The sequence below is a fragment of the Saccostrea echinata genome, unplaced genomic scaffold (genome assembly GCF_033153115.1).
Source record: "Saccostrea echinata isolate AGI-Se365-2 ecotype Australia unplaced genomic scaffold, CSIRO_AGI_Sech_v1 ptg000009l, whole genome shotgun sequence".
Lineage (NCBI taxonomy): Eukaryota > Metazoa > Mollusca > Bivalvia > Ostreida > Ostreidae > Saccostrea > Saccostrea echinata.
Window position 1 is genome coordinate 10,860,796 of NW_026889758.1, and position 23,627 is coordinate 10,884,422.

The window sequence follows — 23,627 nt, forward strand, 5'->3', positions numbered from 1 at the left end:
AAAAGTCCCGTCGGTATGGACGGTCATGTGAGTTTATTCACACCCTTACTCTCACTCATCACAGGTGTCTTGTGGGTATGGAGGTCAGATGAGTATATTTACACCCTCACTGATCACAATAGTCCCGTGGGTATGGACGGTCACGTGAGTATATTTACATCCTCACTCTCACTGATCACAGTAGTCCCGTGGGTATGGAGGTCACCCGAGTATATTTACACCCTCACTGATCACAGTAGTCCCGTGGGTCACCTTAGTGTCATGAGTTTTCTCATGCTATGATTAACTCAGCCCCAGCAGGATTGTGATACATTAAAACTTGGACAGACCTCAGCCTCGGTCATCTTAGATGCCTAGAAGAAGTACAGATTTTAAAGATATATTTAATAAATACAATATTATTTCCATGGCACCTAGTCCCACCTCTTACGTTTTCAGAGGTCCCTGTTTGCTCTGCTCCCAATATGTATTTTTCCATTTGATTTTTAAGCTTGTTAACTGTTCGTTATCTTCATATTTCACGTGACAAACAGTTCCTGTGCCACCCAAGGGGGATGAATCCTAGATCCTGGAGACATATTGGCACAGAGCTCAACTGACATATATCCATGAGTAAGGAATGCTTTCAATGATACAATGAATCCAAAGAAAATTTACAGTATTGTGATAGGATTAATTGCTTATCATAATCATGCAAACGTCGCTTGCTATATGTCAGAGTACAGAACAATATTTTTGAAGAATCCATGAATTTTTATGGTTTTATTAAGTGACTTGAGTCACTAAGGTGACATAATAAAAATACTAGGAAGACATATGACTTTCCGAATTATTAAATGATACTTAACTATATAGCGTATATAAATGCTGCATACAGTAAATAAGCATAACCTACTTTCAAACACATCGAACTTGCATAAAATTACATGTACATGTGTACTTGAATTATAACATGCTCTTATACTAATGAGAAATATCTGTACATGAATGCAGCTTGCTACGTTGGACCGATTGTTTATTGTACAAAAGAATATTCTACCAATTATTTCCACATTCTGTTTATTTCTGAGAAATACCTCTTTACAGCTCTCTCACAGTACTACACCTTAATACAAGAAGGTATATTTCTATATTGCAGTATATCATATCTAAACATAACTAAACCTAGTTTCAGCCAATAATTTTAAATAAGTGTTTAATTTAACGATTACTATCTTACAATAAGTAACTGCTACTTCACCGTATACTTGTAGCTTAATAGAAGTATATACATGTAGTCATTAATTTGACATGTTACAATAATTACTGGTATCTGACTACCCAGCATACATCTACAACAACAAAAAAGTACAAGTTAACGTTTCGTTGTTTTTGTAGTTTTGTTGTTGTTCGTTGTTTTCTTTTCAGTTTTAATTGCTTTCTTATGTTTCTTTAGAAAGCTACGCATCCTTAATAATAAAAAAAGTAATTGCATAGATAGTGTATTCAGATAGAGAATCTGACTTGAACTTTCGAATTGCTCATTTTCTCCTTGTAAATTGAGTCAAACATGTCATTCTGGGCAACAGTGAACCAATTCTTCCAATCTGCAACTTGTCCTTTCAAAAAAGGAAAGATTATATTAGTATAAAGCATTATTTGACTTTGTACATGGCATAATTTGTTACACTCTTACAAGTTTTTGTAAACTGTTCAAGGACATCAGAAAACCAATGAATGCTGTAAAGAATTATTGCTAATACCAAAACATTGCGACTTATAACAATAATTTCACATGTCACTTCAGACTGCTCAAAGACTGAATCTATCCACCTCTCTCTCTCGCTCTGCATGTGATTACAATCTTTTTTCCAAACTTCTTTGTATTTTGAAATTTTTATCAAAGTTTCAGTAAAGATGCATATATGTATGCCTATGTTGTCCTTTTTTTCCTTTGTCTTGCTTGAGTCTACCATACTTACAGTATCTTCCATTGGAATTTCAGAAGGGCTGTCACTCCATGCTTGCTTTCAAAGCTATATGTTTTTATTATTCTAGCGATACTCTCGTTATAAAACACCCAAAACTTATTCTAAAGAAAAAAACTTTATTATCAGAACCCATTTCCATATTGTGTCCCAAACCAATTATTATTACCATGTATAGCCATTTTGTTAGCTAACTGTTATTACTGACATTCTTCTAATTTCAAAATCAGCAATTTCCCATATAGATCAATCTTCTTCTTTCCTACAATATCTGAGTTAATCATTTCTGCGATAATTTCACCTTCACTTCTGTGATTCTTACTAGATTCACCTCCTACCTTTCCTGTACATCCCTGGGTTGTTATCCCTCCATTCTGAGAGATCTTCTCCAGAGTTTTTCTCGTTTTTCATTTTGTCAAACTGACAGAGACTGTTAATTTGTGTGACCAACTCATCACTCGCTTCCACATTCAAAAAGCCTGCTAGTCTTTTAATTTCTTTAATACTGTCCTGTATGAAAGTGAGAGAACATTTTTATTTCGCTGAATTGATTGATAGACAAAGTAGATGTTACTTTTATACTGCAACAGTACAAATTATCGTCCCCTTCGGATTCAGGTGATTTATTGAATTGTGTCATTATTTTGTATCTTGGAATCAGCCAAACCTAACAGAAATTATCAGTTATATAGACAATCTATCGTAATATTTGTTCAATATTTAAACAAAAAAAAAAAAATCATTTATTCCGTAAAATTACTATTGCTTTCGGTAACTCACCTCCTTCATATCTTCATAATACAACACATGGATAGGGTAATCTTGGTTTTCCTCCATGAACTTTTCCATTTCTAGAGTGTAGTCAAACCAGGACCCATAATCAACTATAAAAATAGATCAAACCTTTACTTATACAGGTGGTGGTTAATCCAGAATCCTCATCTTATGATCAAGAAAGATAAACTTTTAATTCAATAGAGTTTCAGGACCCTAAGTCCACTATCACATGACCTTTACATTAGAAGGAGGGTAATCCAGGGCCCTTAGTCCACTATCACATGATCAATCCAGGATCCTTAGTCCACTATCACATGGTTAATCCAGGACCCTTAGTCCACTATCAAATAGTCAATACTGGACATGTAATCCAATATCACATGAACTTTACATTAGACTGTGGTTGATCCAGGACCCTAATTTCACTATCACATGATTAATCCACGACCCTAAGTCCATTGTCACATGACCTTTACATTAGAATGGGGTTAATTCAGGACCCTTAGTTCAATATCACATAACCTTTACATTAGACTGTGGTGGTTAATTCAGGACCCTTAGTCCGCTATTACATGACATTTACATTAGAATGGGGTTAATCCTGGATCCTAAGTCCACTATTATGACATTACCTTTAAATTAGACTGTGGTGGTTAATCCAGGACCTTTAGTCCATTCTCATGAAATGACCTTTACATTAGATTGTGGTTAATCCAGGTCCTGTACTCTCACCATCAAAACAGTTGCTACATTGCATTGTGGTTAATAATCCAGGACCATGGTCCTATGTTGAGACAGGTTCACTTTCAAATAACAATGATTAAACCTGGACTTGTTGTCAAAACAGGCAAATTTATAAACTAGGACCCGTAGTTTCAGCAAACTTATAAATCAGGACTCGAAAGTTACAGCAAGCTTATAAACCAGGACCCGTGGTCCATTTACTTCCAGATCTCTTAAAAGTCTCTTTTCGGCATTATATCAAAACTACTTACATGTCAACACTCACATAGTCAATCGAGTTACTTAGTCTTTTATTATCTTTCTCCAAGAAGATTAACGAATAACCCTTACTCCAAACTAAGAATTGTATTATTTTAATATACTCTCAGGTTTTAAACCTCACCTTTTCCCTTAATAAATCGTTTGAGATAATCCTCCCATGCTCCATCAAACTCGTATTCTAAAAGTTTTCTGTGATGATTGTAAAATGAAACAGCAATATCTTTTGGATTTCTAATGATGTACAGGATTTTACACTTCTTATCAAAGAAGTCCTTGGGTAGATACTTGAAATAGACATGTGTGTTTATGACTCGGGGGGACGACATGTTGTCGAACGTTTCTTCCGTAAGACCCTCCATCATGGCAGTCTCCTTTATCTCCGGAATACGCTCTGCTTTGTGACGGACCAACATGCTCGCGACTTCCCATAACCAATGTGTCCCTTCACAAAAAAAATCAATTAATTAATAATGAGTCTTATCTTTCAATGAAAATCACAAAATAATTTATTACTTACAATATATCATTTATATGATTGTATATATAATTTTTTAACTAGATGTGTGTTTAATATCTATAACGGTGGCAATCAATTTATCAAATTAAGAATTAATCAATAGAATCTCTTATTTTTAGGTAGATGGCACTTATACAAAAATTTTTTAAAATTAGACGAAAATAAATGATTTTTTTTTTAGAAATAACATACAAGTTTATTTTAGTTTTTGAAACAGCTTGCAGAAAAGCCATTCACTGAAATTCTCGCTTTTTTCTCCATGCAGTCTACACTTGAAGTTAAGCATAAAATACAAACTAACGTATTGGATATTTTCAGACGTACAGACGACGGACAATTTTTAATCCAAAACATCTAATGGTCTTCGATGAGTACAATCAAAATGTGGCACATCGTTCATCGCATTCTATTATCAAAATGGAGATATATATTACTATCCTAATGTAGATGAAATATGGAAATAACGAAAATTAATCAAGCTCGAAAGTCCAATGAAACAATACAAATCGGGAGCAGAGGAAACACGGATCTCTAAAAGCATCAGAGGTAGGATCAGGTGCCATGGAGGAGTAAGCATCCCCCCTGTCGACCGGTCACGCTCCTTGTAAAAATCCGTATATCATTCAGTTTTTAAAAAATGGCTTACACATTTTGTATGAAAAACGTCAGTCAGCATTCGACTTAATGATAGATTGTATTTGCTGACAAGGTCATTGTATCGACCATAGAACTTGCGAAATGTTGACTTCAAGCGAGACTGTTGACATCCTTGTTTCATCAACTTGTTTGTCAATAGCTTGCTTCATTTTAGAAATTGTTCGGACGTAGTGCACGCTTTTACGTATCGAATCAACTGGGAGACATAAACTCCATGCGCAGATGATAAGGGTATATTGCTACATAAGGGAAGTTGACGATAGAAGAGTTGAAGTCATCATGTTTATCATAAAGTTTTGTTGTAAGGTTACCATTAACGTCTATTTCTCGTACGAAACAGATGTGTCATACTCTGTGGTATCTTTTATTTCAAGTTCACTGGGATATACATGTATCGAGTCGACATATGAATGGAAGTAACTATTGTTAATTGATTATACGTCGTCGATATATCTAAACGTTGAGTTGAAGGCCATAGCAAGTATTATTATACCTCTACTCTTATTACTCTATATGAAATTAATACCATAATATACAGTTATGGAATGGGTATGAGGGAAATTTGATATTTCCCGAGTACCCATTCCATAACTGTTTTATTATACCGAAACAAACAAAGGAGATTTATTAACTAGAGACTGAGACATTTTTAAAACAATATAGAGGCATTTATATAAATAATCAAAAATGTGCGTGATTCCAATTTTGTTAAATATGTAATACATCAATAAGGAAAAACTAAACTTATTTAAAAAAAATAATAATTTCACTAACATTTCGAAGGATTATCGTTGTCCTCTTTTTGCTTAGAAATTCCAGTATGATTTTGACATCGCATGTCGAAATGTTTTGACGTCATAGTTACATTGCTAATAACATTACGTCACGGACTCGAGATTCCTTGAACGCTCCGCCCACTGTTCATTTTAATTGGTTAAAATTAATAATAAATATTCATGAGGGAGTAGTCCCAAGGAGTAGCTCTGATTTTCAGGGAGTAGTCTTCAGATGGAGGAAATAGTATCTTCTCGGGGAAATAGACAGTTTTATGGTATTAATTTTATATAGAGTAATAAGAGTAGAGGTATAATAAAACTGTCTATTTCCCCGAGAAGATACTATTTCCCCCATCTGAGGACTACTCCCTGAAAAATCAGAGCTACTCCCTGGGACTACTCCCTCATGAATATTGATTATTAATTTTAACCAATTAAAATGAACAGTGGGCGGAGCGTTCAAAGAATCTCGAGTCCATGACGTTATGTTATTAGCAATGTAACTATGACGTCAAAACATTTCGACTGGCGATGTCAAAATCATACTGGAATTTCTAAGCAAAAAGAGGACAAGGATAATCCTTCGAAATGTCAGTGAAATTATTATTTTTTTTTTTTAAATAATTTTATTTTTTCCGTATTGATGCATTATATATTAAACGAAATTGGAATCACATGCATTTTGGATTACTTATATAAATACCTCTATAGTTTTAAAAATGTCTAAGTCTCTAGTTAATAAATCTCCTTTGTTTGTTTCGGTATAATAAAACAGTTATAGAATGGGTACTCGGGAAATAGCAAATTTATGGTTCCCCTCGGCAGAAACTATTTCCCTCGGCGGCTTCGCCGCCTCGGGAAATAGTTTCCTCCCTCGGGGAACCATAAATTTGCTATTTCCCTCATACCCATTCTATAACTGTATATTTTCTTCTTCTGTAGAAGTTTTTGAATAAATTCTTCTTCATATGACGAACTGACGAACGAACACTTTACCTTTTTGTATACTCAAGACTTCTTATTAAACAACAAAGCTTAAATTTATCATATCATTCAAGGTACCGGCTTTTGGATAGGCACTGATTATGATGTCATCTTCTCGTGCTCTCCAGCCTGGCATTGACCGGAAGTGTTTTTCATGATCCTGGAAAGGAAATGTGGGGATAATGTAGCCATCGATATCCATCACACGTAAGTGTGTGTCGTCTCCTGCATTTCCCGATTTCAGCTTAGTCTCTGGCATTTTATCTCACAGTCACTGTAAAATAAACTATGCAGAATTTTATAATCAAAGTGTTAGATTGGAGTAAATATCTGTGCTTCTTGCGAATTGGTGATGTTTGTGAGTGTGACAAGTGGACAACACATTGAAATGACGCATTGATGGCAGTCTCACATTTTTGCATTAAAGAACAGTGTTTATAGCAGAAACTTACAAACACTATCTAAAGTAGAAGAATTTTATTAGTTGATTGGATAATTCCTAGCTCTCTGATTGGATGAGATTCAACATTATAAAAAAATACTAAGTTATGTTCACCTGCACGTGACCTTCCATGTGATTGATTGATAATATATTGTTTTACGTCCTGTTCGAGAATTTTTCACTTATATAGAGACGTCAACATATACAGGTGAAGGGCTTCAAATTTAGACCTTTACTTGACACTCAGGGCCATTGAGCAATGAAGGTTCTTTTTCGTTCCAACGCCTACCGTGACACGGGGAATCGGTTTTTAAAGTTTCATCCGAAAGACCCACAACTTCCACTTCAAAGTGCCGAACAGTTGCTATCTATTTTTTTTTTTATCGACTTAGGTCAGTCACGGCCGTGATTCGAACACACGACCTTCCGATCACGGAGCGGGCGCTCTACCGACTGAGCTACTGTGACAGCTTCTTTCATGTAAACATAAGGATTTTTTTTTTTTTTTTTACATCGCACTGAAAATACATGACAACTACCACTAGAACATAACCCACTTATTCAGCCAATCAAATGTTTTCAATTCTCATGAAGAATCGATTCTTCATGGTGAAGAATAGTGCTATTTCTGAAATATTGAACGGTGTTTGATTGGTTCACTTAACAGTTATATTGGCTTTTCTTTCTCGCGCAAAAAGAAAAAAAAAGATAATGCAAGACACGTGTACTGTTTCAAAATCATATTTAATTTTTCCGGGTCTTGGAATTCACTTTTTTGTAATGTCCACTCTAATTTTTTTGTCACTTCTCTGAATACTAAGTTTTTTCCACACAATATCAGAAAAATACAATGTTGTTAATTTCCCTCAGTAAGGAAAATGTTCCCGATGGGACTTTTATGTGGCGTTAGAGCGACGTCCACTCCTGCTGGCTACAGCCTTGTCAATAAATCACAATTATATAGAAAAAATAAAAAGATTCTCGGTACAAGGATATTCATTGCCTCAGTAGCTTTAATATCCTCACCATTCAAGTCTCCCAGTAAATCAAGAACAACTTCATTTTAGTTCATGCTAACCTGAATGGTTTTTAGGTCCATTTTGAAACTGCCCGTGTTCGATATTGTGTGTGTGTGTGTGTGATCGATATGTATTTATATATAGAATTAACTTTGTTCTTAATTCATCAGCTTAATATCCAGGAGCAGAGGAGAAGATTTTTAAAGAATTAATGCATTTTCACTACTTAATCATTAGAGACCCGCCCTAACACCAGAACCCCTGGCCCAGGGGCTATGAAATTTACAATTTTGGAAGAGGTACTCTTCCTCATCATAACTATGTATTTAATTCATTGGCTTAATACCCAGGAGCAAAGAAGAAAATTTTCAAAGAATTAATGCATTTTCACCCTATAATCATTAGAGCCCCACCCTAACACCAGAACCCCTGACCCAGAGGTTACGAAATTCACAAGTTTGGAAGAGGCACTCTTCCTTATCATAACTAAGTACTTAGTTCATCGGCTTAATACCCAGGAGCAGAGGAAAAAAATTCAAGGAATTAATGCATTTTCACTATATAATCATTAGAGACTTTAGAGTTCCGCCCTAACACCAGAACCCCTGACCTAGGGGCCATGAAATTCATAATTTTGGAAGACGCACTCTTGCTCACCATAACTATGTACTTAGTTCATCAGCTAAATACCCAGAAGCAGAGAAGATTTTTAAAGAATTAATACAATCATTAGAGCCCCACCTTAGCGTCAGAACCCCTGACCCTGGGGCCATGAATTTCACAATTTTGGTAGAGGGCTCAATGCTTATTACAATCATGCCAACAGTTTTACTGCTTGATGTCCAGGAGTAAATAAGAAGTAAATAATAAGTTTTTAAAGATTGCATTTATTTTGATGGTTTTAGCCCCACCCCTCAGGCCCCCTGGGGGGGGGGGGGGGCAGGGGCCATGAATTGCACAATTTTTACTCCCCTTCACCCATAGATGTTATATGCCAAAATTGGTTGAAATTGGTTCAGTGGTTCCAGAGAAGAAGCTAAAAATGTTCAAAAGTTTACAACCGATTGACGACGAATGACGTACGACGACGGACGAAAAACACATAGAAATAAGGTCACCTGAGTGACTTAGGTGACCTAAAAAAATCCCCCAAAACCAACGCACCGTACGCTGTGAATTTTAATCAAAAGAATTGTGATCCGCCCCAAAGCAAGGTTTCAATTAAGAGTTGTCGGTACTTAATGTTGAACCAACAAGCCAAAAAAAAAAGTTTTAAAACACTTTCATTTTGAGCCTCACGAAGATGGAAAACAACAGATAATGGAGAGTTTGTATTTATTCACACCCTAAGTGTTGTAAATTTACGTACCTTTAGCCTTTTCTCACTTCCGCCTTTATGCTCCAACTTTTCAACATAGAACTATAGACCTCAGTGGTGCCCTAGTTTATCAGAATCTTATAAATATTGTGGAGTTACTTGCCCTTTAATGAGATAACCAAGAGATTTGGCTATAAATTGTAAAATTGTAAATAACAAATATATCAATTTATAAATTTTGCTTGAAGCCAAGGTCAATTCCTTTCTTAAAAATTGGTGTTCCACTCTTGTAAGGAAGGCCTCCCTTCTAAAATCAGCTGGCTCTATAGAATAGTATACATGCATTTCCCACCGCAAAATGCGCTTTAGTTTAGGATTTCTCTCACGAAAATATCACACTAGATTCAATCTCCGGGGGGGGGGGGGTGTCCTATACTCTGTTTGGTAGTTAAAGATTTTCCCCAGAGCCAATTTTCCCCCAACAAGAAAAATTCGGATTTTGCTTACCCCAGGCAAATTTTTTGTAGGTATAAAATTCTCTTCTGATTGTTTTTGATCGAGTTCTTTTCTTTCAAACGGGAGTGGATACGATCTTTCATCTTTCAACTGGTTAGCACTAAAGCCATGAAAAAAACTTGATACAAGAAATTATTTTATTGTCTGTTCAGATTTTCAATATCCCAAATATGATATTTTAAGTGCAAAAAGTTCGCACAATAATTTACGCACATTTTGCAAGATTTTTTTTTTAAAAAAAATAAACATTCTTCTTTATAAAATATTTCCTTGTATCAAGCTTTTTATTGCCATGATTGCATCAGATAAAATATGTGATTAAACTAAAAATTACAATTTAAGCGCAAGATGGTCAAGTTAATAATACCGTTGCTCACTAAAATGCACACAATGATAACCAATTTTCTTTGCGATTTTGAGTAATGCTATATGAGTAGTTATCTAAAATAAGTATACTTCTCAAAAAATAAATAAATGAATAAATAAATGTAACTCATGTCAGGAGCCTACTTTATATGATCATCTACATATCTTTCTTGTTAGCAAGGTTTTTAAAAAAACAAAACAAAACATAATATTACCCTCTTTATAAGTTATATGTTTTTTTTTCTGCAACATCTGCAATAAAGCATTTTATTGTTTAAATAAATACAGCTATTCGTAAAGAGATCATTAATCCTCTACAGGTTTACGAACAATGACTCAAAACTTATCTACATGTAGTGTTACATTTTATTCATCATATTCGATGTCAGAAGCAATGAAAACTAGATGCTCTCATAAGACAGTAATATCCGCGCATAGGTGTCTGCCTCCAAATATAGGCTCCTTCATGTTTGGGTAACCTGGGAAGAAGCCATGATAATTCTATAATTTACACAAAATATATATGTATAAAATTGAGCACAAAATGCTCATATGAGTCTGTTCTCCATGGACCTCTTATATAAGTATTTTATATGATAAATGTATATGAAAATGCAAATAGTGTAAGAGGAGTTCAGAGTACCAGGTTTTTGTATTTAAAAACAAAAACAAAAGAAAACAATGACTCAAAGATTATCTAGAGTTACATTTTATTCATCATATTCGATGTCAGAAGCAATGAAAACTAGATGCTCTCATAAGACAGTAATATCCGCGCATAGGTGTCTGCCTCCAAATATAGGCTCCTTCATAATAGGGTAACCAGGGAAGAAGCCACAATAATTCTTTAATTTACACACAGTATATATGTAATCAAATTCAGCATAAAATGCTCAGGCGAGTCTGTTCTCCATGGACCTCTTATACAAGTATTTTATATGATAAATACATGTACTATATGATAAATATTTATGAAAATATAAATGGGCTACTGCAAAAAGTGTAAGAGGAGTTCAGGGAACCATGTTTTTGTTGTTTTTTTTTTTTCAAAAAAAGAGTAATTTTTTTTTATCTCAAATTTGACCCCCGTGTGGACATGAAAATTCCGAAACCTTATTGCACATCTTCAGGACACCATAATCATATTCCAAACAGTGATTTGGCTAATGCTAAAAATATAAGTGGATTTCTAAAAAGCAGGTTTTTGGTAGGGGGAAAATGTCTCTTTTGATCTTCATTGTCCCCTAGGTAAAAAATCCAAATTCCACAACTTTACTTCACATGTACAGGACACTTCCAATTACATACAAATATGAATGGGCTACTGCAAAAAAAAATACAAAAGGAGTTTAGATAACCAGTGTTCATATTTACGAAAGTTCGTAGACGTAGACGTAAACGTAGAAGTTACGACTGACGTAAGATTAAAGATACGAACACGTAACTTGGTATTTACAAAGCCACTCGTAGACGTAGACGTAAGTTACGAATTCTTAAATGTACGATTGTGCGTACGCATGCGCTTTCGTTAGTTTCACTTTTCAGTGCGCGAATTTTTACATCAGTCGTCTGCGATCATGGAGGTGCCCCAGATGGACATAAAGAAGCAACGCAAAGCTAATTTTAGCGATTTGGAGGTGGAAGTGTTAGTGGACGCGGTGTCCACTAACTACAGGGTTCTCTATGGGAAATTTTCTCCCTGTCTGACCAACAGCATGAAGACGGAGGCCTGGGAGGCTGTCACAGATAAGTAAACAATTAGGAATGAAATCTTTTTCTTGATATGAAATCTTTTAAAATTGAAAAACGCTGCCCTGAGAAATTGTTAAGAGTAAAAGTATAATCACAACTATTTGTTATTTGTATGAATAGACTGAAATTAATAATTATTTTTGTGTGAAAAATAAACTAAGAGGTAATGTTAGAGCTTTTACAAGGGCTGTTTAACTTTTTCACTATGTATTTATAACCATGTCGTTACGTAAAAACCTTAATATTATTTTCTTTGACATTCAAGTATTTTTTTTTCCTCGTTTACAATTACCATTCAAATACACATGCATTTACATGTAGAGTAAATGCTGTAAGTGTGCAGTGCAGAAGGGAAATGACAGACATAAAAAAAAAATGGCAAGACCTTCAGTCATTTGTTAAAAAAAAAGAAAGCCAGCGAAGGAAGAGTGTACGACAGACAGGGGGAGGGCCCATGCAGATTTCCTCATTAAAGCCATGGGAAGAAAAAGTTTGTTTATAATTATATTTTCAGGTTTTATATTGTTGAAGGGCATGTCAATTATTATAGAATTATTTAAAACTGTTGCCGTTGAACATTCTATGATTTATATTACATCTATTTGAAGGTAGGTATTAGCTTATAGGTTGAGTGAAGGACACATGCTGATGCAGACATGAGTAGATATTTTGTTATCATGTGTAGGTATTTTATTAATTAATTTATGAATGTTGTGACAAAATATTAAGTTTTTAGATGGCATACTTGAAAATATAAAATTTGTGAAAAGGTATATGCATGAAAATTTTCCTGGTTTACTTTTGTGTGTGTAAAGTGGTGTCCTTATGTGTGACTAACTGTCTAATAAATCATGAGATAATGAGATAATTCATGACTGAGGGTAACTGGGTAAGTATGAACTAACATCAGTGCACCTAATGTGGAAATTTCATGTCTTCCATGTAATATATACCCTATGTGTCTGTAACTGTCTAGGGAGATAATGGGTTTGATTCCCATCACTACTGCACAGCATGTTCTCAAGTAGTGTTTTAGGATTAGGTCTCCAAGCATGAACTAATATATGTTTGCACGATGTTAATGTTCATATCTTGAATTCTTCTGTGTCATTTTTTTTTGAGTTTCTGTCTTTTTTTTTTTATTTAAAACAGAATAAATTTAAATTCTGAATTAGTGCACTATTATAGTTCGGTGAAAATTTAATAAATGTCTTAAGATCAAATGAGCCTAATGTACCCCCTATTATTTTGTTATTTTTTTCTTTATGTGTAAATGCTATAAAAGTAATCAAATTGCACCAGGTCCTGTTAATGTAAATTGACCCAAGAATTTAAAAAATGCTTTTATCTTGTCAACAACTTTAGATCTTGCAGACAATTCCTCAGACCTCAATATGTGGAATTGAAGATGGGGTTGATACCAGTTCTACATGCACATCATCGAACATGTCCCAAGGGACATCTACTCAGGTACATGTATCACAGGGAGGTCAAGACAGATATGTTGAGGCAGTCCCTTCAGTGATTATCACAGAGGGTAAGATTATGACAATATATTTCTGTCAATATATATATATATAGAGAGAGAGAGAGAGATCTTGAGAGTACTGAATGCATTTCAACACAAACACACAGACACATATGTGTATTTTTTCCCATAAATGAAAAAGTATATTTACATAAAGAAATACATTTGTTGCAGTTCCAGCTAAAGAACTTATGAACTCATTTAATGATGGACCAGTTTTCTCTTTAGGCTAGTACTTGCATATTACAATGTGATTTGAAATTAAACCAAGCAGGATAAAAAAAAAAATCTTAATAAGTTTTCATGTAGGCACATGTATATATGTATTAACCTTGTTATAAATTATTTGTAAAGACTCTCCAGTATCAACAGGAACTGACTCATCTTTATTAAGTCAAGGTAAGTGTAAATCAATATGGTCAGATACAAATGTATTTTTTAGGAGAATATAAGGAAAGAAATGTTAGTCATATATTGATGTTAAGAATCCCAATAATGTGGGTTCAAGTTTGGTAAAGTAAATCCATATCCCCCTTAGGGCTAGGATTGGGATCAAAGTTTTTCTTGTTAATTTCATAGTGAAAACAAAGATTGACCAAGAGCAAGGTCAGGTTGACTCAGTACTGTTTAGGATTGTGGCTCTTGATTTTCTTCTTTTTTTAAATTCCAGCATGTATTAGTGAAAGTTATAAATCATTTAAACATATTTTTTTTCAAAAGAAATGATAATTGATATGCTATTTTATACCAGTAATTGTCTGCAAGCATTCCTTTGACTTTACAGAGGAATCCTGTTTGCTAACAGCACCATCACCTAGACATTCTAGAGGTAAGAGAATTAAAGAAATAATTGGCTCAAAGATTGTCTATGATGTATTTATCAATATGCCTTTTCTCTAGTTTTCAGTTATAACAATGAGCATTTAAAAAAAAAAAAATTAATGCTATTTTTAAAAATCAGGGACAGCATCATCTAGAAATTCTGGCAATGTTTTAAGTGGTAATGTATGCAAAACTGAAGAAATACATAGGGTTAAAATGCCCAAGTAGTAGCTAGGAGACGTGTAAACATGTATGTACTTGAACTAAATCTAACATCCCCCCCCCCCCCCCCAAGTAATTTGCAAGAATTTGCCATGATAACTTTAGAGAAGGAAAAAGTGTTTCAGTGTTTATTAAAAAAAAATAATGAAAGAGAAGAAAAAAAATCATCACTTGTGAACAATTAATCTGTAAGTTTATTGGTTCTTTTTGTTAAATTCTTTTAAACCAACTTTAATTGTGAATTTATTTTAAACTGTTTTAAAAATAAAACCCAAACATGAAATAAATTTTCCTTTTAAAAAGGTAAACGAAGAGCTCAGTTATGTGAATATTCGACAGAAACTCGGAGACTTGTTGAAATTGAGGAAGAAAAACTAGCCATAAAGAAGAAAAGACTAGAGATAGAACAAGAAAAACTTCAGATTTTACGAAATGTGTATTCTTTATTGCAGGAAAAATCAACTTCCAGTGTTCCCTCCTTTAGCCGTCTTTTATCCGAGTTTTAATAATACACCCCCCCCCACCCCCCCACCCCCCACCCCCACCCCACACACACATACAAATGAAGTTTTGGGGTACATAGGAATCGTCTTGTCCGTCTGTCCATGCAATCTTGTCCAGGCTATAGCTTTGTAATGGAGAATCATTGGAGATTCATGCTTGGTACAAAGATTGTTTATGATATGACAGTTTGTGGTGATTTTGACCCAGGTCATTCCGGCAAGTTCAAGGTCACTGGCAGAAAATGGGTAAAATTCTTTTTTTAGGGTTAAACTTTGTAATGGAGATTCATCGGAAACTCATGCATGATACCAGGATTGTTTATAATCTGAGGGTGTGTCATGAACTTTACCCAAGGTCATTCCTGTAAGTTCAAGGTCACTGGCAGAAAAAGTGTAAATTTCTTGTCTGGGCTATACATGTAACTTTGTTGCTTGTTACAAAGTCCAAAAGCCGAAAGGTCAAGGACTCAAGGTCGACCTTTTTTGATATTTCTCCATCTGCTTGTTTCTCCCCAGTTTTCTCACCCTCTTTCCTATCTTAAGTGGGGGACACAAATTCTTTGATTTTACATTTTTCATTTTCATGAAACTCGCATGGTATGTTTTGTGTATTTAGTTTTTGTGCTGAATTTTTTATACATTGATTTGTTTAAATTCATCTTTTATTGGAGAATTTGATCTATTGAATGGAATTGATAAATTAAAAAGAAAACAAACTAAGGTAATAATTATATATTCACTGTATTTTACTGTAACAAATGATTATTTTTCCTGTGACAGTATATTGTAATACCTGATGACAAATTTGAATGGAATTTGAATTATGACTTAACATTAATTACAATGACAGCTAATCACTGGTTTTATTTGTGAACTTAGGGAACAAAAACATCTCTGACTAAAAACATTTTTAACAAATTTGCATGTTTAACAAAAATTGGTGGCATATATATTAACTGAAATTAAAATTTGTATACTGGATACATTTACATTAATTGAAAAAAAAAAGACACAGGAAAGGAAAATTAACTGGACTTTCATGTTGTAACATGATTACAAAATACAATGTTCACTTTTCAAAAGCATAGAACAGAATTTGAAAATTTCACGCAGTCTTAAAACCTTTGGAAATCTCATAGTTTGTAGAAAATTTAATATGGTGATGATAAATATCAAAGACTCATAGATTCTCATTCACAGAAAGACCAAAAATTACCTCTTTCATTCACAATAGAAATTGCCACTCCTTCACATCATTAATACACATACCTTGTTTTTAAAAATTATATACATACACTGTATTACTTGTATTTAAAAGAAAAATTCTTTCAAAGTAGTTATTTTTTTTTAAATCAAATAGTATAATGAACTTATTATTTACAGCAATTTATTTTGATTTTGGTAATGGAAAGGTTATAATTTGTATGTTTTCTCAATAAACATACTTCCATGCATATAGGCACAACTGAAGTTTTGTTGAATAATTTTCTGATGCACACCAGAGTAAGTATTACACATTACATTTATATCCAACCTGGTATGAACATGTATTTCTGTAAAATTTTATAATGAAAACTTTTATCAGATTGCTATATTTCATGTATTAGGTTAGTTTAACTTCATTCTTTAAAGTAAAGCACATTGTAATTCTTTTAACAGGATAACCAAAATATTTATAAATGATGTCTACATTTACAAAAGTTATTTCCCCTTTGCAGGGTTAAGCTGGACATACATTAAGGTATGATACTTTTTATTCCTCCATAACCATTACCAATTTTGATATATACTGACAAAGGGAGATGAAACTTAAGAATGCAGAGTAAAATTATTATTCTACATATATACCCCTCAATCAACCAGTAAAATACTTTGTGAATTTATCATAAATCCTGATTTTTAGCTCAGCTCAAGTAAGCTTTTCTGATCAAATATTGTCCGTTGTCTGTCATCATGGTTGTTGTCATAATTTTTTTTTTAATATATTTTCATCTTCTTCTCCAGAACCACTGATCCAATTTCAACCAAACTTGGCACAATGTATCCTTGGGTAAAGGAGATTCAAGTTTGTTCAAATGAAGGGCCACACCCTTTTAGCCTTAGGAAGATAATTAAGAAAATGAAATAATTATGTGGGGTCATAAAAAATATCTTCTTCTCAAGAACCACTCTGCCAGAAAAGATGAAAGTTATGTGAAATCTTCCTGACATAGTGTAGATTCAAGTTTCTTCAAATCATGACCCCTTGGGCAAGGGTGGGGTCACAATGAGGGAAGGAATATGTAATGGGATAAATCGTTAAAAATCTTCTTCCCAAGAATAGCAAAGTCATGATTAGTTATATTAATTCAGAAGCATCCTCAGGTAGTGTAGATTCAAGTTTGTTCAAATCATGACCCCTGGGGGTAGGGTGGGACCACAATAGAAGATCAAACTTGTAAAAAAAAAATTCTTCTGAAGTCAAAGAAATATGGATGGAAGCATCCTCAGTTAGTGTAGATTCAAGTATGAACAAGTCATGCCTGTCCCCCCTTTCTAGCCAATGTCCTCGGGTGTGTGATGTGGCCCATGGGCCTCTTGTTTCCATTAAAGGGGCCTGGACACAGTTTACAATTTAAATTTTTATGGTTATTCAAAAAATAAAGCTAGATGAATTAAACTTACAGGAATAATTTTAGAATTCAATGGCATTCATCTTTACATCATGTCAAACAACTGTTTTTGTAAACAGGGCACAAGCTCTGTTATTGTTTATGTTTACGCTTCACCCGGTGTGTTCAATTTGTTGAACTTTGCAGACATTACTGAGCACAGACTGACAATACTGGTGATATTGAATTGGTTGTGCTTTCTCATATTACTACTCTGAATTTTCTGGATTATAGTTTTAATACTTATCATTAATAGACAACAAAATTTCTTCTTTTCTTAATTATTAAGGATAAAGTTTACTTTTTGAAAGTGCATGATATGTGTCAATCAAACAAGTTCTGAAATTAGCAGTTTTAATAATTTCCAGATAAAAGAAGTTTCTGATCATGTTTTTATTTTACATTTATATTTCCGAGTGAAATGCTGTAGTAACAATTTTATATCCCTGACATTATACAGAAAATTTGAGAAAATAATAACTCAAATCAGTGTTCAAGCCCCTTTAAGTTGTTGAGAAATAAGTATGTTTATCATTAAAACCGCCTAACAATGATATTTCTTATATTTATAGCACTGGCAATATTTTGTGTGTTTACAGTATGGCTGTCGGAATAGATGGAAACTTGTCCTGCCACTGGTGTTGGAAGTTTTTCTTCTATGGCCCAGTTGTGCAGACGGCAACAACACTCAATAATACGAACGCATTTTGTTGGGGTGTATGCTAAAGCCCCACCTGTTTTGTGAAGACATCTGGAATGAAATTACAGTCACATTGTTATATATGGGTTAAATAGCAGCAGTAAGTAATTATAATGATTGAAAGTAATTTTTCCCCCTCTTTTCTTATACAAATGCATTGTATTTCTGTATGTTTTCCTTTTATATTACGTTTTTTTTAATTGTGTTTTGTGTTTTTGATTATTGTCATATCTGTATTTTGTATACAGTGGTTCTGTAATACTCAGAACTGAATTAAATCATTTATTTTTTTTTTACTTGCCGGAATCTAGACTTTAAGACACCGAAGGCCCTCTCAACACAATTCCTTGTTTTGATGTGGCTCTCGTTATACTTCTCCTGCTGTTGGGTCTGTGGAGAGAGTATTGGTGTCATTAGCCATGGGCGGAGAGGGTAACCACTGTCGCCCAAAAGCCAGCCCCCACCTGGGAGCTGCTCCATTGTTTCTGGAATGTTGCTGTTTGCAAGTATGTATGCGTCATGGGTTGCTCCTCCATACTTGCAAACTATATTTATAAATCTGAAATACATGATTAAATATTTGTTAAGATCATGCAATAAGGAAATCAGTGGTAGACACACAAATTCTTTTTCGTTTTCATTGATATATCCAGCAGTAGTGCAATACCAATTTTTTATTAGCTCACCAGAGCCAAAGGCTCAAGTGAGAATTCTGATCACAATTTGTCTGTTGTCTGTCGTCGTTGGTGTTGGTTTCAGCGTCATTAACTTTTTAGCTCACCTGAGCTGAAAGCTTAAGTGAGCTTTGTTACAACGCGAAATGTAATAACAACGCAAAATGTAATAATACAGGATTATTGCATTTTGCATTATTACATTTTGCGTCGATATCAACGCAGAATGTAATAACGCAAAATGTAAAAACAGACTTTTTAGGATTATTACATTTTGCGTTATTACATTTTGCATTGAGATCAAGGTGAAATGTAATAACATAAAAAGTAATAACACTATTTTTGGGTTATTAAATTTTGCATTGTTACATTTTGCGTCGAGATTAAGCAAAATGCAACAACGCAAAATGTAATAACACACTTTTAAGTCAGTCAGGTTGAGAATAATTTTCAATTGAGTAGTGGATGAAGAAAATAAATGGAAAAAGTAAAACAAAAGGAAAATAAACATATGTTTATTCTTTCATTATATCTGATTTCATCATATATTGATTTCATTAGCCATTTAAAATCAGTTGATATCCAAATCATAGGTATTGCAAATTAGAGACGTATGTGTGTGTTGGGGGGGGGGATTTTCGTTGATCAGTGTATCAGTTTGCTTTTGCTTTTTGATAGGCACATGCCTGAAATTTAGTAAAGAAATCTATTTATTTTTACTGGCAGGTGTAAAGATAGCAGGAAGGGGGTTTCTTGACAATAAAAATTTCATACTGTTTTACAAATCATGTGTATTGCAGACCAGCAAATAAAATTCTCTCTCTCTCTTCAACAATAAAATAGATGGTTTCTGCATCTGCATAGAAATACAATGATCAACATACTAGTAACCCCTACCCCCTGCTTCTCCTCGCTAGACACACACACACATGCACTTCTAATTTGCTAATCAATGTACACATGCATGTCGTACATGCATATCAAGACTTTTTAATGGACCCATGGTCAATCTTTGGTAATTAAGAATGTCAGTGATGGATATATAATACAGACTGATTTATAAATAGTCAATCAAAGTTTAGTTAATATTTTATAAGTATTCAATAAAAATGTTAGAAACAGCATTAAAAAAATAATTAGATTTAGTAATGGCCGTAAAAGCCATAACATTAAACTTTGTCTCATGGTCATAGATATGTCTGTCTATTTAGTGAAGCGAGTTTCCCCATTGTTATATGTTTCGATCAATTTTGTGATGTTCTGAGTTGAACACAATACAAAAACTAATAATATTTTGTTTTATTACATTTTGCATTGTCCCCAATGCAAAAATTAAGTAACCTTAAATGTAACAACCAAGAAGTGCATTATTACATTTCACGTTAATCCCAACGCAAAATTTAATAACGCAAAATGTAATAATCCAAAAATCTTGTTATTACCTTTTGCGTTATTACCTTTTGCGTTGATCTCGACGCAAAATGTAATAATCCCAGTTTATTACATTTTGCGTTGTTATTACATTTCGCGTTGTAACAGAGCTTTTCTGATCACTGTTTGTCCATTGTCCGTCCATCTGTCTGCCCGTCTGTCTGTAAACTTTTCACATTTTCAACTTCTTCTCAAGAACCACTGGGCCAATTTTAACGGAACTTGGTACAAAGCATCCTTATGTGAAGGAGAGTTTAAAATGTTAAATTGAAGGGCCAAGCCCTCTTACAAGGGGAGATAATCAAGAAAAGACAAAAATAAGGTGGGGTCATTAAAAAATCTTCTTCTCAAGAACCACTGGGCCAGAAAAGCTGAAACTTATGTGAAAGCATCCTTGGGTAGTGTAGTTTCTAAATTTTTCAAATCATGACCCTGGAGGTAGGGCAGGGCCACAATAGGGAATCCAATTATTACATTGAAATATATAGAAAAAATTTTCTTCTCAAGAAGAACTAGGCCAGAAAAGCTGAAACTTATTTGGAAGCATCATGGGGTAGTGTAGATTCTAAATTTTTCAAATCATGACCCCCGGGGGTAGGGTGGGGGCCATAATAGGTATAAATACAAGGGAAAATCTGGTGAAGAACAGTTGGGCCAATGTAACTCAGGTGAGTGTTGTGGCCCATGGGCTTCTTGTTACAATATCATCTTCTTCTCCAGAACCACTGAACCAGTTTCAACCAAACTTAGCATAGAGTATCCTTGGGTGAAGGGAATTCAAATTTGTTCAAACTTTCTTCTAAGGCCAAATAAAAAAATATGTGTGGTTCCGGTTACCCGACCGTCCCTATTTTATACCTCCGACCCTAAACTTTTTTTTGGCAATTTTCATATTTTTTCCGGAATTTTCCCCAATTTCCATCAATGGCTCCACTTTAAGTTTTAGTTTCAGCAATGACGGCCTCCTTGCACAACATAGTGCAAGTGTTTATTAGTGTTAAATCCAAAGCAAGCTAGCATGTAGGTGTCCCCTACCAATATTGACTAGTATTTTATCACACCACATCTAAATGCCATTTGCAAAGTAGTGATAAGTATTATTTAGAATAATTAAGAAAATCATTTTGTTAAAAAAAAAAAAAAAAAATTAAAAAAAAAAAAAAAAAAAAATCCCTACCTACCTACCCTAATTTTTTTGGAGGTGTAACCGGAACCACACATATTTTTTTGTTTGGCCTAAGGGGAGATAATTAAGAATTAGTAAAAAAAAGATAAGGCATCTATTAAAATCTTCTTCTCAAGAAATCTGCTGATGAAGAACAGCAGGGCCATATTGTCTCAGTTAAGCGTTGTGGCCCATGGGCCTCTTGTTTACTGCTTGTGATATTAAAAGAATACTGGCACTGAGTTTATGCACATAGTCCTTTGATTTATATGAAAGGCTATTTCAAAGAACACCACATATACAGATTTTCCTAATAGGATATTTACTACAGGAATGACAGACTTACTTGTTCGTAAAAAAAAAAAAGGAATATTATTAAAATATATGATATATATTTACTTCAGGTCAGCTGTCACAATCCCTTGCATATTAATGGCATGAAACCCTTTCCTGGACACAAACACATGTTCATCATCTGTCGACATTCCTATGATGGGAATCAGAGTCCCATCAATGGCTCCGACAACATTAGGAAAATTGGACAATCTCAGAAAGTCTTCTTTGGTTTTCAGAATCTCAGCTGGTCGAGAAGGGAAGATTATGTTATCTAAACTTCCATTCAAGGCATCGACAACATCCATAAACATTCTGCTAAATGAGGGCTGAGAGATGCCATGAATGTCTGCAGCCTCAGACTGGAAATCTCCTTTGGCCAGGACCCTGAGAGTTGACAATACCTAAGAATTTTGTACATAAATATTTCTAAATTGCGTTTTCCTGTGGAATTAAAAATAATTATGTTTTCTCTGGATTAATATAAATGTTTAATAAATATGGGTATTTGAATATTTAACTATTCAATTGTATTAAATTGCTACAGAAGGGAATTACTTGAACATATGTAGTGACATACACATCTGTTGCAAATTAAGAGGTCATGGCCTGATGTAGGTCACATTTGATGCAACATGCAGACAATATTTCAGTGAGTGGGTGGTGTAACATTGGAATTGAAATGTTTGCCTCAAATATAAAAAGGATAAAAGCCCATGAATAAAAAAAATTTATAAGAGGCTTCACAGGATTTCATGAGACCAGTAAGCATTTAAACATTATTTTTTAAGTATCTCAGATGGTTTAGAAAATTTGATAATATATAGATCATGTTTTGTACACTTAATTGTCTTCTTTCTAAATTGACACTTGAGTTCAAGGTCAAAACATATTGAAGAGCCCTCTATACACTGCACACTAAAGAGTTCTGATTGAGTGGTATGTGTATGCAGATGAGTAATCTGCCCCTTAACCTAGAATATAATAAATTGAAATGTACAGTGTATCACTCAATGTGTGATCAAATTAAGTATTCATAAGATTTAATAGGCCAATATGAATAGATTGAACACTGCATTTGCATGTATCTTGTCCACTTATGTAAACAATAGTGATTTCTGTTTATCAGTACTCCATTGCCTTGAAACATTTTTCCTGGAGGTAAATGCAAGGTACCCTATGTTGAATATATTGATAAGCTCAATATATACACCTTTACACACTATTATTGTCTCTTTGTCCAAAATTAAAAACTCCTATAGTGCATAGAGGGAAAGATATATACTATATAGTTAAGTATATGGTTACTCAGGTGAGCATTGTGGCCTATTGACATTTCTTTCCTTCGTTTATGAAAGGGTTGTATTTTTGAGAGGAGGGGGTGTGTGACATATTAAAAATCTCCTTTTCCTACATTTTCTGCCAAGTCTGTATTTACGATCTGCTCTAGCACGTACATGAAATGTACAATATTGTAATTGAATACTATTCACTGAATACAT

General features: G+C 33.9%; 2 protein-coding genes and 1 long non-coding RNA gene across 5 annotated transcripts; 2 read left to right on the plus strand and 1 right to left on the minus strand.

Moving 5' to 3' along the window:
• Positions 1 to 747: 747 nt before the first annotated feature.
• LOC133181765 (sulfotransferase 1B1-like) lies at positions 748 to 9,593 on the minus strand. The gene is made up of 6 exons (XM_061316350.1): positions 9,514 to 9,593; positions 6,762 to 6,957; positions 3,871 to 4,191; positions 2,748 to 2,851; positions 2,306 to 2,477; positions 748 to 1,598 (listed from the first exon to the last, which is right to left on the minus strand). Exons 2-6 carry the CDS (start codon positions 6,940 to 6,942, stop codon positions 1,486 to 1,488), a joined length of 891 nt encoding a protein of 296 aa, XP_061172334.1. The 5' UTR covers positions 6,943 to 6,957; positions 9,514 to 9,593; the 3' UTR covers positions 748 to 1,485.
• A 2,791-nt stretch (positions 9,594 to 12,384) lies between these two features.
• LOC133183285 (uncharacterized) lies at positions 12,385 to 15,788 on the plus strand. 3 transcript variants are annotated; one of them, XM_061318243.1, is made up of 5 exons: positions 12,385 to 12,586; positions 13,462 to 13,633; positions 13,979 to 14,023; positions 14,409 to 14,453; positions 14,972 to 15,788. In XM_061318243.1, exons 1-5 carry the CDS (start codon positions 12,452 to 12,454, stop codon positions 15,172 to 15,174), a joined length of 600 nt encoding a protein of 199 aa, XP_061174227.1. In that variant the 5' UTR covers positions 12,385 to 12,451; the 3' UTR covers positions 15,175 to 15,788. The 3 variants fall into 3 exon arrangements, with proteins under 3 accessions (XP_061174227.1, XP_061174228.1, XP_061174229.1); XM_061318244.1 differs by lacking the exon at positions 14,972 to 15,788 and adding an exon at positions 14,586 to 14,813; XM_061318245.1 differs by lacking the exon at positions 12,385 to 12,586 and adding an exon at positions 14,586 to 14,624 and having other exon boundaries at positions 13,417 to 13,633.
• Positions 15,789 to 16,766: 978 nt separating this feature from the next.
• LOC133183286 (uncharacterized) lies at positions 16,767 to 22,638 on the plus strand. The gene is made up of 4 exons (XR_009720620.1): positions 16,767 to 16,912; positions 18,422 to 18,622; positions 18,834 to 19,028; positions 22,197 to 22,638. It is a non-coding gene; the product is annotated as an uncharacterized LOC133183286 (long non-coding RNA).
• The last annotated feature ends 989 nt before the right edge of the window (positions 22,639 to 23,627 follow it).